General features: G+C 47.2%; 1 protein-coding gene across 4 annotated transcripts in view; it reads right to left on the bottom strand.

The window, feature by feature from the left end:
• Window positions 1-13,983, bottom strand: part of SSBP2 (single stranded DNA binding protein 2) — a 385,422-nt gene that overhangs the window by 224,722 nt on the left and 146,717 nt on the right. For all 4 annotated transcript variants that reach the window (XM_063963929.1, XM_063963930.1, XM_063963931.1 and 1 more), the window contains exon 2: window positions 11,174-11,246. In XM_063963929.1, the coding sequence (XP_063819999.1) occupies window positions 11,174-11,246 (73 nt within the window). The remainder of the gene's footprint in view (window positions 1-11,173; window positions 11,247-13,983) is intronic.

The following is a 13,983-nucleotide window of genomic DNA, read 5'->3' on the forward strand; positions in this document are numbered from 1 at the left end:
TTCTATCAGCAGGCTCCTTCAAGGCGGCCGTATCCTGAGACGGCAGTGCCACCTTTTTTGACAAGCGTGTGAACGCCTTATCCACCCTAGGAGATATCTCCCAACGTGACCTATCCTCTGGCGGGAAAGGGTACGCCATCAGTAACTTTTTAGAAATTACCAGTTTTTTATCGGGGGAACCCCACGCTTCTTCACACACTTCATTCAACTCATCTGATGGGGGGAAAAACACTGGCTGCTTTTTCTCCCCAAACATAATACCCTTTTTAGTGGTACTTGGGTTAATGTCAGAAATGTGTAACACATTTTTCTTTGCCGTAATCATGCAACGGATGCCCCTTGTGGATTGTGTATATGTCTCATCCTCGTCGACACTGGAGTCAGACTCCGTGTCGACATCTGTGTCTGCCATCTGAGGTAGCGGGCGTTTGTGAGCCCCTGATGGTCTTTGAGACGCCTGGGCAGGCACGGGCTGAGAAGCCGGCTGTCCCGCGGCTGTTACGTCATCCAGCCTTTTATGTAAGGAGTTGACACTGTCGGTTAATACCTTCCACATATCCATCCACTCTGGTGTCGACCCCGCAGGGGGTGACATCACACTTATCGGCACCTGCTCCGCCTCCACATAAGCCTCCTCATCAAACATGTCGACACAGTCGTACCGACACACCGCACAGACACAGGGAATGCTCTGACTGAGGACAGGACCCCACAAAGTCCTTTGGGGAGACAGAGAGAGAGTATGCCAGCACACACCACAGCGCTATATAATCAGGGATTTACACTAACACAAAGTGATTTTTCCCTATAGCTGCTTTACATATACAGTTTGCGCCTAAATTTAGTGCCCCCCCTCTCTTTTTTACCCTTTGAGCCTGGAAACTGCAGGGGAGAGCCTGGGGAGCTGTCTTCCAGCGGAGCTGTGAAGAGGAAATGGCGCCAGTGTGCTAAGGGAGATAGCCCCGCCCCCTTTTCGGCGGACTTCTCCCGCTCTTATATTTATGTTATGGCAGGGGATTTTTGCACATATATAGTTTTTTAGACTATATTATGTGCTGTTTGCCAAAGTAAGGTACTCTAATTGCAGCCCAGGGCGCCCCCCCCCCCAGCGCCCTGCACCCATCAGTGACCGGAGTATGTGGTGTGCATAGGGAGCAATGGCGCACAGCTGCAGTGCTGTGCGCTACCTTAATGAAGACCGGAGTCTTCAGCCGCCGATTTCCAGGACGTTCTTCTTGCTTCTGGCTCTGCAAGGGGGACGGCGGCGCGGCTCCGGGACCAGACGACCGAGGCTGGGCCTGTGTTCGATCCCTCTGGAGCTAATGGTGTCCAGTTGCCTAAGAAGCCCAAGCTAGCTGCAAGCAGGTAGGTTCGTTCTCTCCCCTAAGTCCCTCGTAGCAGTGAGTCTGTTGCCAGCAGATCTCACTGAAAATAAAAAACCTAACAAATACTTTCTTTACTAGAAGCTCAGGAGAGCCCCTAGTGTGCAACCAGCTCGAGCCGGGCACAGATTCTAACTGAGGTCTGGAGGAGGGGCATAGAGGGAGGAGCCAGTGCACACCAGATAGTACCTAATCTTTCTTTTAGAGCGCCCAGTCTCCTGCCCTGCGATGCCCGTCTATTCCCCATGGTCCTTACGGAGTACCCAGCATCCACTAGGACGTCAGAGAAATATAGATTTGTTTAATATTACTGCCAATATTTAAAACAGTGGGGTATATTCAATTGAAGTCGAAAGCTGACGATTGCAGTTTTCGACTTTTTTAGGTCAGAAGGGGTTCAGACCTATTCAATCTAACCCCAAATTATTCGACAAGTTGAGCAATTCAACTTGTCGAAAAGCACGTGGATCGGTGGAATAGCTGCCGATCCGCGTGCTTTTGGTAAAAACGGGGCCAAAACAGACAGGTTTCTCCCCCCGTCTCAGCTCCCACATCTCAATTCGACTTTTTTTAAAGTCGAATCGAGATAGCATTGAATAGCCCAGGTCGGATCCATTCCGACAAATGAATGTCGGAATGGATCCAACTTCAATTGAATATACCCCAATGTCTGTAAAACAACATATGTGGTCATTTAGAGCAGTAGAGATAATCTACAAACCACAACAGATAAGTTTGCACTGGGTCAGTCTGTGCAGAACCGGATACAGGGGGTAATTCAGAGTTGATTGTAGCAGATGGGCACTGCAGGGGGGGGGCAGATATAGCATGTGCAGAGGGAGTTAGATTTGGTGGGTTATTTTGTTTCTGTGCAGGGTAAATACTGGCTGCTTCATTTTTACACTGCAATTTAGATTTCAGTTCGAACACACCCCACCCAAATCTAACTCTCTGTACATGTTATATATGCCCCCCACCCGCCCCCTGCAGTGCACATGGTTTTGCCCAACTGCTAACAAATTTGCTGCTACGATTAGGTCTGAATTAGGCCCACAGACCAGTACCTGGGAGAAAACAAGAGACTACACTGCGCTACATGTCGACTAACATTGTGGTATACCATTTATTTACACATTACTACACTCGTAAGAAAATACACATAATGACTAAACAAATCATCAAGGGTTCTAGTTATTACAGATTGCAAAGTTGTTTCCCATTAAGACTTAAATGCAACTGTTTATAATAAGATTTTACTTACCGATAAATCTATTTCTCATAGTCCGTAGTGGATGCTGGGGACTCCGTCAGGACCATGGGGAATAGCGGCTCCGCAGGAGACAGGGCACAAAAGCAAGCTTTTAGGATCACATGGTGTGTACTGGCTCCTCCCCCTATGACCCTCCTCCAAGCCTCAGTTAGGTACTGTGCCCGGACGAGCGTACACAATAAGGAAGGATCTTGAATCCCGGGTAAGACTCATACCAGCCACACCAATCACACCGTACAACTTGTGATTTGAACCCAGTTAACAGTACGATAACAATGAAGTAGCCTCTAAAAAAAGATGGCTCACAACAATAATAACCCGATTTTTTTGTAACAATAACTATGTACAAGTAATGCAGACAATCCGCACTTGGGATGGGCGCCCAGCATCCACTACGGACTGTGAGAAATAGATTTATCGGTAAGTAAAATCTTATTTTCTCTAACGTCCTAGTGGATGCTGGGGACTCCATCAGGACCATGGGGATTATACCAAAGCTCCCAAACGGGCGGGAGAGTGCGGATGACTCTGCAGCACCGAATGAGAGAACTCCAGGTCCTCCTCAGCCAGGGTATCAAATTTGTAGAATTTAGCAAACGTGTTTGCCCCTGACCAAGTTGCAGCTCGGCAAAGTTGTAAAGCCGAGACCCCTCGGGCAGCCGCCCAAGATGAGCCCACCTTCCTTGTGGAATGGGCATTTACAGATTTTGGCTGTGGCAGGCCTGCCACAGAATGTGCAAGCTGAATTGTACTACAAATCCAACGAGCAATAGTCTGCTTAGAAGCAGGAGCACCCAGCTTTTTGGGTGCCTACAATATAAACAGCAAGTCAGACTTTCTGACTCCAGCCGTCCTGGAATTATATATATATATATATATTTTCAGGGCCCTGACAACGTCTAGCAACTTGGAGTCCTCCAAGTCCCTAGTAGCCGCAGGCACCACCTTAGGAAGAAACTGGGGACGAGTCCGCAGTTCTGCCCTGTCCCGAATGGAAAATCAAATATGGGCTTTTGTAAGACAAAGCCGCCAATTTTGACAATCGCCTGGCCGAGGCCAGGGCCAACAGCATGGTCACTTTCCATGTGAGATATTTCAAATCCACAGATTTGAGTGGTTCAAACCAATATGATTTGAGGAATCCCAACACTACGTTGAGATCCCACGGTGCCACTGGAGGCACACAAGGGCTGTATATGCAATACTCCCTTGACAAACGTCTGGACTTCAGGAACTGAAGCCAATTCTTTCTGGAAGAAAATCTATAGGGCCGAAACTTGAACCTTAATGGACCCCAATTTGAGGCTCATAGACACTCCTGTTTGCAGGAAGTGCAGAAATCGACCTAGTTGAAATTTTTTCGTGGGGCCTTCCTGGCCTCACCCACGCAACATATTTTTACCACATGTGGTGATAACGTTGTGCGGTCACCTCCTTCCTGGCTTTGACCAGGGTAGGTATGACCTCTTCCGGAATGCCTTTTCCCTTAGGATCCGGCGTTCAAACCGCCATGCCGTCAAACGCAGTCGCGGTAAGTCTTGGAACAGACAAGGTCCCTGCTGGAGCAGGTCCTTTCTTAAAGGCCGATGCCACGGTTCCTCTTGGAACAGACATGGTACTTGCTGAAAGCAAATCCCTTCTTAGCTCCCGAGGCCATTAGTCCTCTGTGAGCATCTCTTGAAGTTCCGGTTACCAAGTCCCTCTTGGCCAATCCGGAGCCACGAGTATAGTTCTTACTCCTCTATGTCTTATAATTCTCAATACCTTGGTTATGAGAAGCAGAGGAGGGAACACATACACCGACTGTTACACCCACGGTGTTACCAGGACGTCCACAGCTATCGCCTGAAGGTCTCGTGACCTGGCGCAATACCTGTCCCATTTTTTGTTCGGGCGGGACGCCATCATGTCCACCTTTGGTCTTTCCCAACGGTTCACAATCATGCGGAAAACTTCCCGATGAAGTTCCCACTCTCCCGGGTGGAGGTCGTGCCTGCTGAGGAAGTCTGCTTCCCAGTCGTCCACTCCCGGAATGAACACTGCTGACAGTGCTATCACATGATTTTCCGCCTAGCGAAAAATCCTTGCAGTTTTTGCCACTGCCCTCCTGCTTCTTGTGCCGCCCTTTCTGTTTACGTGGGCGACTGCCGTGATGTTATCCCACTGGATCAATACCGGCTGACCTTGAAGCAGAGTTCTTGCTAAGCTTAGAGCATTATAAATTTGCTCTTAGCTCCAGTATATTTATGTGGAGAGAATTCTCCAGACTTGATCACACTCCCTGTGTGACTGCTCCCCAGCCTCTCAGGCTGGCCTCCGTGGTCACGAGCATCCAATCCTGAATGCCGAATCTGCGGCCCTCTAGAAGATGAGCACTCTGTAATCACCACAGGAGAGACACCCTTGTCCTTGGATATAGGGTTATCCGCTGATGCATCTGAAGATGCGATCCGGACCATTTGTCCAGCAGATCCCACTGAAGAGTTCTTGCGTGAAATCTGCCGAATGGAAGCGCTTCGTAATAAGCCACCATTTTTACCAGGACTCTTGTGCAATGATGCACTGACACTTTTCCTGGTTTTAGGAGGATCCCGATTAGCTCGGATAACTCCCTGGCTTTCTCCTCTGGGAGAAACACCTTTTCCTGGACTGTGTCCAGAATCATCCCTAGGACCAGCAGACGTGTCGTCGGAACAACTGCGGTTTTGGAATATTTAGAATCCACCCGTGCTGTCGTAGAACTACTTGAGATAGTGCTACTCCGACCTCCAACTGTTCTCTGGACCTTGTTCTTATCAGGAGGTCGTCCATTTTCTTTGAAGACGAATCCTCCTTTCGGTCATTACCTTGGTAAGGACCCGGGGTGCCTTGGACAATCCAACGGCATCGTCTTGAAACTGATAGTGACAGTTCTGTACCACGAACCTGAGGTACCCTTGGTGAGAAAAGGCAAATTTTGGGACATGGAGGTAAGCATCCCTGATGTCCCGGGACACCATATAGTCCCCTTGTTCTTTGCTATCACTGCTCTGAGTGACTCCATCTGGATTTGAACCCTTGTAAGTGTTCAAATTTTTCAGATTTAGAATAGGTCTCACCTAGCCTTCAGTACCACCATATAGTGTGGAGTAATACCCCTTTCCTTGTTGTCGGAGGGGTAATTTTATTATCACCTGCTGGGAATACAGCTTGTGAATTGTTTTCAATACTGCCTCCCTGTCGGAGGGAGACATTGGTACAGCAGACTACAGGAACCTGCGAGGGGGGAAACCTCTCGACATTCCAATCTGTACCCCTTGGATACTACTTGTAGGATCCAGGGGTCCTGTACGGTCCCAGCGTCATGCTGAGAACTTGGTAGAAGCGGTGGAGGGCTTCTGTTCCTGGGAATGGGCTGCCTGCTGCAGTCTTCTTCCCTTTCCTCTATCCCTGGGCAGATATGACTCTTATAGGGACGAAAGGACTGAGGCTGAAAAGACGGTGTCTTTTTCTGCAGAGATGTGACTTAGGGTAAAAAACGGTGGATTTTCCAGCAGTTGCCCTGGCCACCAGGTCCCATGGACCGACCCCAAATAACTCCTCCCCTTTATACGGCAATACATCTTTGTGCCGTTTGGAATCTGCATCACCTGACCACTGTCGTGTCCATAAACATCTTCTTGCAGATATGGACATCGCATTTACTCTTGATGCCAGAGTGCAAATATCCCTCTGCGCATCTCGCATATATAGAAATGCATCCTTTAAATGCTCTATAGTCAATAAAATACTGTCCCTGTCAAAGGTATCAATATTTTTAGTCAGGGAATCCGACCAAGCCACCTCAGCTCTGCACATCCAGGCTGAGGCGATCGCTGGTCGCAGTATAACACCAGCATGTGTGTGTATACTTTTTAGGATATTTTTCAGCCTCCTATCAGCTGGCTCCTTAAGTACGGCCCTATCCGTAGATGGTACCGCCACTTGTTCTGATAAGCGTGTGAGCGCCTTATCCACCCTGAGGGGTGTTTCCCACCGCGCCTTAACTTCTGGCGGGAAAAGGTATACCGCCAATAATTTTCTATCGGGGGAAACCCACGCATCATCACACACTTCATTTAATTTATCTGATTCAGGAAAAACTACAGGTAGTTTTTTCACCTCACATATAAATACCCTTTTTTGTGGTACTTGGAGTATCAGAAATATGTAACACCTCCTTCATTGCCCTTAACGTGTGGCCCTAAAAGAAAATACGTTTGTTTCTTCACCGTCGACACTGAAATCAGTGTCCGTGTCTGGGTCTGTGTCGACCGACTGAGGTAAATGGGCATTTTACAGCCCCTGACGGTGTTTGAGACGCCTGGACAGATACTAATTTGTTCGCCGGCCCTCTCATGTCGTCAACCGGCTTGCAGCGTGTTGACATTGTCACGTAATTTCCATAAATAAGCCATCCATTCCGGTGTCGACTCCCTAGAGAGTGACATCACCATTACAGGCAATTTGCTCCGCCTCCTCACCAATATTTTCCTCATACATGTCGACACACACGTACCGACATACAGCACACACACATAGGGAATGCTCTGATAGAGGACAGGACCCACTAGCCCTTTGGGGAGACAGAGGGAGAGTTTGCCAGCACACACCAAAACGCTATAATTATCCAGGGACAACCTTTATATAAGTGTTCCTCCCTTATAGCATTTTAATATATATACATATCGCCAAATCAGTGCCCCCCCCTCTCTGTTTTAACCCTGTTTCTGTAGTGCAGTGCAGGGGAGAGCATGGGAGCCTTCCCACCAGCCTTTCTGTGAGGGAAAATGGCGCTGTGTGCTGAGGAGAATAGGCCCCGCCCCCTTTTCGGCGGGCTTCTTCTCCAGAGTTTTAGATATCTGGCAGGGGTTAAATACATCCATATAGCCTCAAGGGCTATATGTGATGTATTTTTCGCCATACAGGTATTATACATTGCTGCCCAGGGCGCCCCCCCCCAGCGCCCTGCACCCTCCGTGACCGCTGTGTGAAGTGTGCTGACAACAATGGCGCACAGCTGCAGTGCTGTGCGCTACCTGATGAAGACTGAGAGTCTTCTGCCGCCTGGTTCCGGACCTCTTCATCTTCAGCGTCTGCAAGGGGGGTCGGCGGCGCGGCTCCGGGACGAACCCCAGGGCGAGCCCTGTGTTCCGACTCCCTCTGGAGCTATGTCCAGTAGCCTAAGAATCCAATCCATCCTGCACGCAGGTGAGTTGAAAATCTCTCCCCTAAGTCCCTCGATGCAGTGAGCCTGTTGCCAGCAGGACTCACTGAAAATAAAGAACCTAAAAACTTTTTCTAAGTAACTCTTTAAGAGAGCCACCTAGATTGCACCCTTCTCGGCCGGGCACAAAAACCTAACTGAGGCTTGGAGGAGGGTCATAGGGGGAGGAGCCAGTACACACCATGTGATCCTAAAAGCTTGCTTTTGTGCCCCGTCTCCTGCGGAGCCGCTATTCCCCATGGTCCTGACGGAGTCCCCAGCATCCACTAGGACGTTAGAGAAATAAGGGATACCGCAGAGCAGGTGCGTAGCTATAATTTTGCGGGCCCCATAACAACATAATGAAGGGGCCCCTGTCCCAATGCTTTTAGAGACACCTCTCTGCAGCATTTGTTAATGTTATGCCTAATATAGTGCCCCAGTTCATTTTCTGACCCATAGCAGTGCCCTAGTTAATTTTATGAACCATAGTAGTACCCTAGTTTACACTGTACGGCTACCAGCACATATTATGTAACACTGGGCTAATTCAGATCTGATCGTAGCAGCAAATTTGTTATTTAATGGGCAAAACCATGTGCACTGCAGGTGGGGCAGATGTAACATGTGCAGAGAGAGTTAGATTTGAGTGAGTGATATTGTTTCTGTGCAGGGTAAATACTGGCTGATTTATTTTTACACTGCAACTTAGATTTAAATTTAAACACACCCCGCCCAAATCTAACTCTCTCTGCACATGTTACATCTGCCCATCCCTCCTGCAGTGCACATGGTTTTGCCCATTAGAAAACAAATTTGCTGCTGCGATCAGGTCTGAATTAGGCCCACAGTAACCCCCAATTCTCATTATGACATATAAGGGTATATTCAATTCAAGTCGGATCCTTTCTGACAAGCATTGCCATTCAATGAATGGCCAAAGCATTTGGCAGTTCCAGACAATGCCAATTCAACTTTTTTTAAAGATTGACATGTCTGAAAGGACACACAGACAAGCGCCCTCCAGTCATCGCGGCTGGAGAGCAAGGAACACCTCGACTGCAGCAGCGTAGCAGGAGGATGGGGTGTCGCCGCCAGACTTCACGTCCCCCGCCTCAAGCAAGCGAGGACCCGGCTCCGGCACCCATCTCCTTCTCTCAGCTCCTCCTAACCCTTACCCATTCCATCTCCTCTCCTGTCCTCCTCACCCGCCCACCGTTTCGTACCCACACCCTTCAAAACATGACCCCACTCCCTGTCTCATCTCCTCAATCCGACTTTTATTAAAGTCGGATTGAGATTGTCGGAAACTGTGCTAAAACCTGTCGGATTTGGCCGCGTTTCCGACAAAAGCACGTGTATCCTCGGCTAATCCACTAATACATGTAAAAAAACAGAACAAAGAAAGTGGCCCAGACGCGCTGTCACAGCTGCCAGTAGGGATTGTTAGTCCCTAAAAATGTTTAGAACAGGAAAGTAAAAACTGGCGCTTATGTGTTTCTCCAATATTAATAAATGACTGTGGATTAATTTCAATAAAAATGACATAGAATTTATTACCTATACATCACAAACTAAAAATATCAGAAACATGAAAATCAGATGTAATCGTGAAATTAGGGCATAAATGGAGCTGAAAAATATTTGAAGATGGCTGCTTTTAGTGTCCACAAAGGATCCCGGACTGAATGCCGTATGCAAAGTTCCCTGGGGAGAGGAAATAAATACAGCTGGTATTACCCGTGTTGATGGAGACTTCCAGAAGTTTGAAAATTTTTCAGCAGGCAAGCTGTGGCGTTTAGACAAACTGGGTCTCTCCAATCGGTGCTGTATAGATGAAATCCCTCAGAGTTCCAATGGCAAATTTTGAAAGTCCATATCTGATGAAGCTAGGTGATCTAGCCTAGGGAAACGCGTTAAGTGTTGAAGCTGCCACGACTACTACAAGTGTCCCACTTTCAAGACGGATCCAGATATGGACTTTCAAAATTTGCCATTGGAACTCTGAGGGATTTCATCTATACAGCACCGATTGGAGAGACCCAGTTTGTCTAAACGCCACAGCTTGCCTGCTGAAAAATTTTCAAACTTCTGGAAGTCTCCATCAACACGGGTAATACCAGCTGTATTTATTTCCTCTCCCCAGGGAACTTTGCATACGGCATTCAGTCCGGGATCCTTTGTGGACACTAAAAGCAGCCATCTTCAAATATTTTTCAGCTCCATTTATGCCCTAATTTCACGATTACATCTGATTTTCATGTTTCTGATATTTTTAGTTTGTGATGTATAGGTAATAAATTCTATGTCATTTTTATTGAAATTGATCCACAGTCATTTATTAATATTGGAGAAACACATAAGCGCCAGTTTTTACTTTCCTCCACTAACACATGTGCTTTCCGACAAGTCGGCAATTCCTGACTTGTCGGAAAAAAACAGCCCCTATTGAATATGGCAAAATCTCTTCCGAGAAATCCGACTTGCTGGAAGCTTGTCAGAATACACGCGTGTATTGTCAAAAGCGCAGCCAAACTCGACAGGTTTTAGCCCCGTTTCCGACAATGTCAATCCGATAAAGTCGGATTGGCAGTGTCGGGAACAGGCCAAACCTGTCGAGTTTGCCCATGGCACTGAATACTGACCTGTCAGACCCTTTCCGTCGGAAAGGATCCGACAGGTATTGAATACATCCCTCAGTTTCCATATTAAGTTATTCTTCATGGCATAGTAACAAAAAGGTAAAAGTAAAGCCAAACACATGTCTGTGAATGATGGCTGGTCATATGGCACGACTGGAGTTCTGGATTTCATAGTTCTGGACCTCCTTTAACAATGTTTTCCTCTAAAGCTTGCCAATCCTGTTCTCTCCTGGTGTGGATTGACCACATCACTCAATTTGTAGCTCACAACACATACCTGCTTCAATTCGGGATTAGTCTGTGTGGTCAACCAATGACCAAGCATAGGCTGATGGTAGTCATTTGTGGAACAGAAATTTTTATGTGCACTAAAATGCTCCAACCTGATCATTCTTGTGTGTAGGCACATGCAGCAATGCTGGGTTATCGCTGTTGATATCCCTGTATACTGTATGTAGCTAGTATAACACATTAATGATAAATCCGTTCTCTTCATCTTCCGTTACACTTTATCTTTTCCTGTTGTCATCTTCCAGAGCAGCGTTTGTGATCCTATCACATTTCTTTGCCACATTCCTATTTCCCTAAATCTCTACATTGTGTACAAGCAGTCACTCAACATCGGCATTCACCATAGAGAAACCGCACCACTAACCTCTGATAAAAATGTCTGCGCAGACTTCTGTGCCCCCACGTGTAGAAGGTATTCATATACATATAGAGCTAATCTGTTAAAAGAAATGAAAAGTAAACAAGGTAAATACAAAGATACACTGTGGATATGCAGAAACACACACATTGTATATATATATATATATATATATATATATACCTACATACATACACACACACACACATACATACACAAACATTTAATATATATGATTTACAAATATGATTTCATGATATATATATAGATATATATATATATATATATATATATATTTATTATCATTTACATCATATATTATATAAAATGTATACTGTAGGTAATAAAACAGCAGAACCATTGAGTAGGACTGGGACAATGGGGGTCATTCAGAGTTGTTCGCGCGTTGCCGATTTTCTCAACGGAGCGATTAAGGCGAAAATGCGCATGCGCATGGTACGCAGTGCGCATGCGCTAAGTATTTTAGCTCAAAACTTAGTAGATTTACTCACGTCCGAACAAAGAATTTCCATCGTTGAAGTGATCGGAGTGTTATTGACAGGAAGTGGGTGTTTCTGGGCGGAAACTGGCCGTTTTCTGGGAGTGTGCGGAAAAACGCAAGCGTGCCAGGATAAAGCGCGGGAGTGTCTGGAGAAACGGGGGAGTGGCTGGCCGAACGCAGGGCGTGTTTGTGACGTCAAACCAGGAACGAAACGGGCTGAGCTGATCGCAGTGTAGGAGTAAGTCTCGAGCTACTCAGAAACTGCTAAGAATTTTCTATTCGCAATTCTGCTAAGCTAAGATACACTCCCAGAGGGCGGCGGCCTAGCGTGTGCAATGCTGCCAAAATCTGCTGGCGAGCGAACAACTCGGAATGACCACCAATACCCCATGCAATTCATGACTAGTATGAACTTTATCCTGTTATATCCAGTACTGCCAAATATGTGAATAAAATCTTCAGTTCCTGTGTGAATCTATTAGAAAATATGAAGTACACTAGCTTCAAGCTCACCAAGCGAGGGCTGTGGGGTTGGGGGGACAGGGATGATGCTCCCAAAAATCTCACCTAATGCTACATTTAATACGAGAGTAATAATCAGACTTTACTCACCGGTAATTCTATTTCTCGTAGTCCGTAGTGGATGCTGGGTACTCCGTAAGGACCATAGGGTATAGACGGGCTCCGCAGGAGACTGGGCACTCTTAAAAGAAAGATTAGGTACTATATCTGGTGTGCACTGGCTCCTCCCTCTATGCCCCTCCTCCAGACCTCAGTTAGGGAAACCTGTGCCCGGAAGAGCTGACATTACTAGGAAAGGATTTGGAATCCAGGGTAAGACTCATACCAGCCACACCAATCACACCGTACAACTCGTGATAACTATACCCAGTTAACAGTATGAACAATAACTGAGCCTCTCTCAACAGATGGCTCATACAATAACCCTTTAGTTAAGCAATAACTATAAACATGTATTGCAGAGAGTCCGCACTTGGGACGGGCTCCCAGCATCCACTACGGACTACGAGAAATAGAATTACCGGTGAGTAAATTCTTATTTTCTCTGACGTCCTAGTGGATGCTGGGTACTCCGTAAGGACCATGGGGACCATACCAAAGCTCCCAAACGGGCGGGAGAGTGCGGATGACTCTGCAGCACCGAATGAGCAAACTCAAGGTCCTCCTCAGCCAGGGTATCAAACTTGTAGAATTTTGCAAAAGTGTTTGAACCCGACCAAGTAGCAGCTCGGCAAAGTTGTAAAGCCGAGACCCCTCGGGCAGCCGCCCAAGAAGAGCCCACCTTCCTCGTGGAATGGGCTTTTACGGATTTAGGATGCGGCAGTCCAGCCGCAGAATGTGCAAGCTGAATCGTGCTACAGATCCAGCGAGCAATAGTCTGCTTTGAAGCAGGAGCACCCAGCTTGTTGGGTGCATGCAGGATAAATAGCGAGTCAGTTTTTCTGACTCTAGCCGTCCTGGAAACATAAAGTTTCAGGGCCCGGACTACGTCCAGCAGCTTGGAATCCTCCAAGTCCCTAGTAGCCGCAGGCACCACGATAGGTTGGTTCAAATGAAACGATGATACCACCTTAGCGAGAAATTGGGGACGAGTCCTCCATTCTGCCCTTTCCATATGGAAGATCAGATATGGGCTTTTACATGACAAGGCCGCCAATTCTGACACACGCCTAGTCCAAGCTAAGGCCAAAAGCATGACCACTTTCCACGTGAGATATTTTAGCTCCACGGTCTTAAGTGGCTCAAACCAGTGGGATTTTAGGAATCCAACACACGTTAAGATCCCAAGGTGCCACTGGAGGCACAAAAGGGGCTGAATATGCAGCACCCCTGTAACAACCTCCGAACTTCAGGCAGTGAAGCCAGTTCTTTTTGAGAGAAAAAGGGATAGGGCCGAAATCTTGGCCTTTATGGATCCTAATTTTAGGCCCATAATCACTCCTGACTGTAGGAAGTGCAGGAATCGACCCCCCTGGAATTCCTCTGTAGGGCCTTCCCGGCTACACACCAAGCAACCTATTTTCGCCATATACAGTGAAAAAGTCTTGCTGTCACGTCTTTCCTAGCCTTTATCAGCGTAGGAATAACTGCATCCGGAATGCCCTTTTCCGCTAGGATCCGGCGTTCAACCGCCATGCCGTCCAACGCAGCCGCGGTAAGTCTTGGATCAGACAGGGTCCCTGTTGCAACATGTCCTGACTGAGAGGCAGAGGCCATAGGTCCTTTGAGAGCATTTCTTGCAGTTCCGGGTACCGAGTCCTTCTTGGCCAATCCGGAGCAAAGAATATTGTTC

The sequence above is a fragment of the Pseudophryne corroboree genome, chromosome 1 (assembly GCF_028390025.1).
Source record: "Pseudophryne corroboree isolate aPseCor3 chromosome 1, aPseCor3.hap2, whole genome shotgun sequence".
Classification (NCBI taxonomy): domain Eukaryota; kingdom Metazoa; phylum Chordata; class Amphibia; order Anura; family Myobatrachidae; genus Pseudophryne; species Pseudophryne corroboree.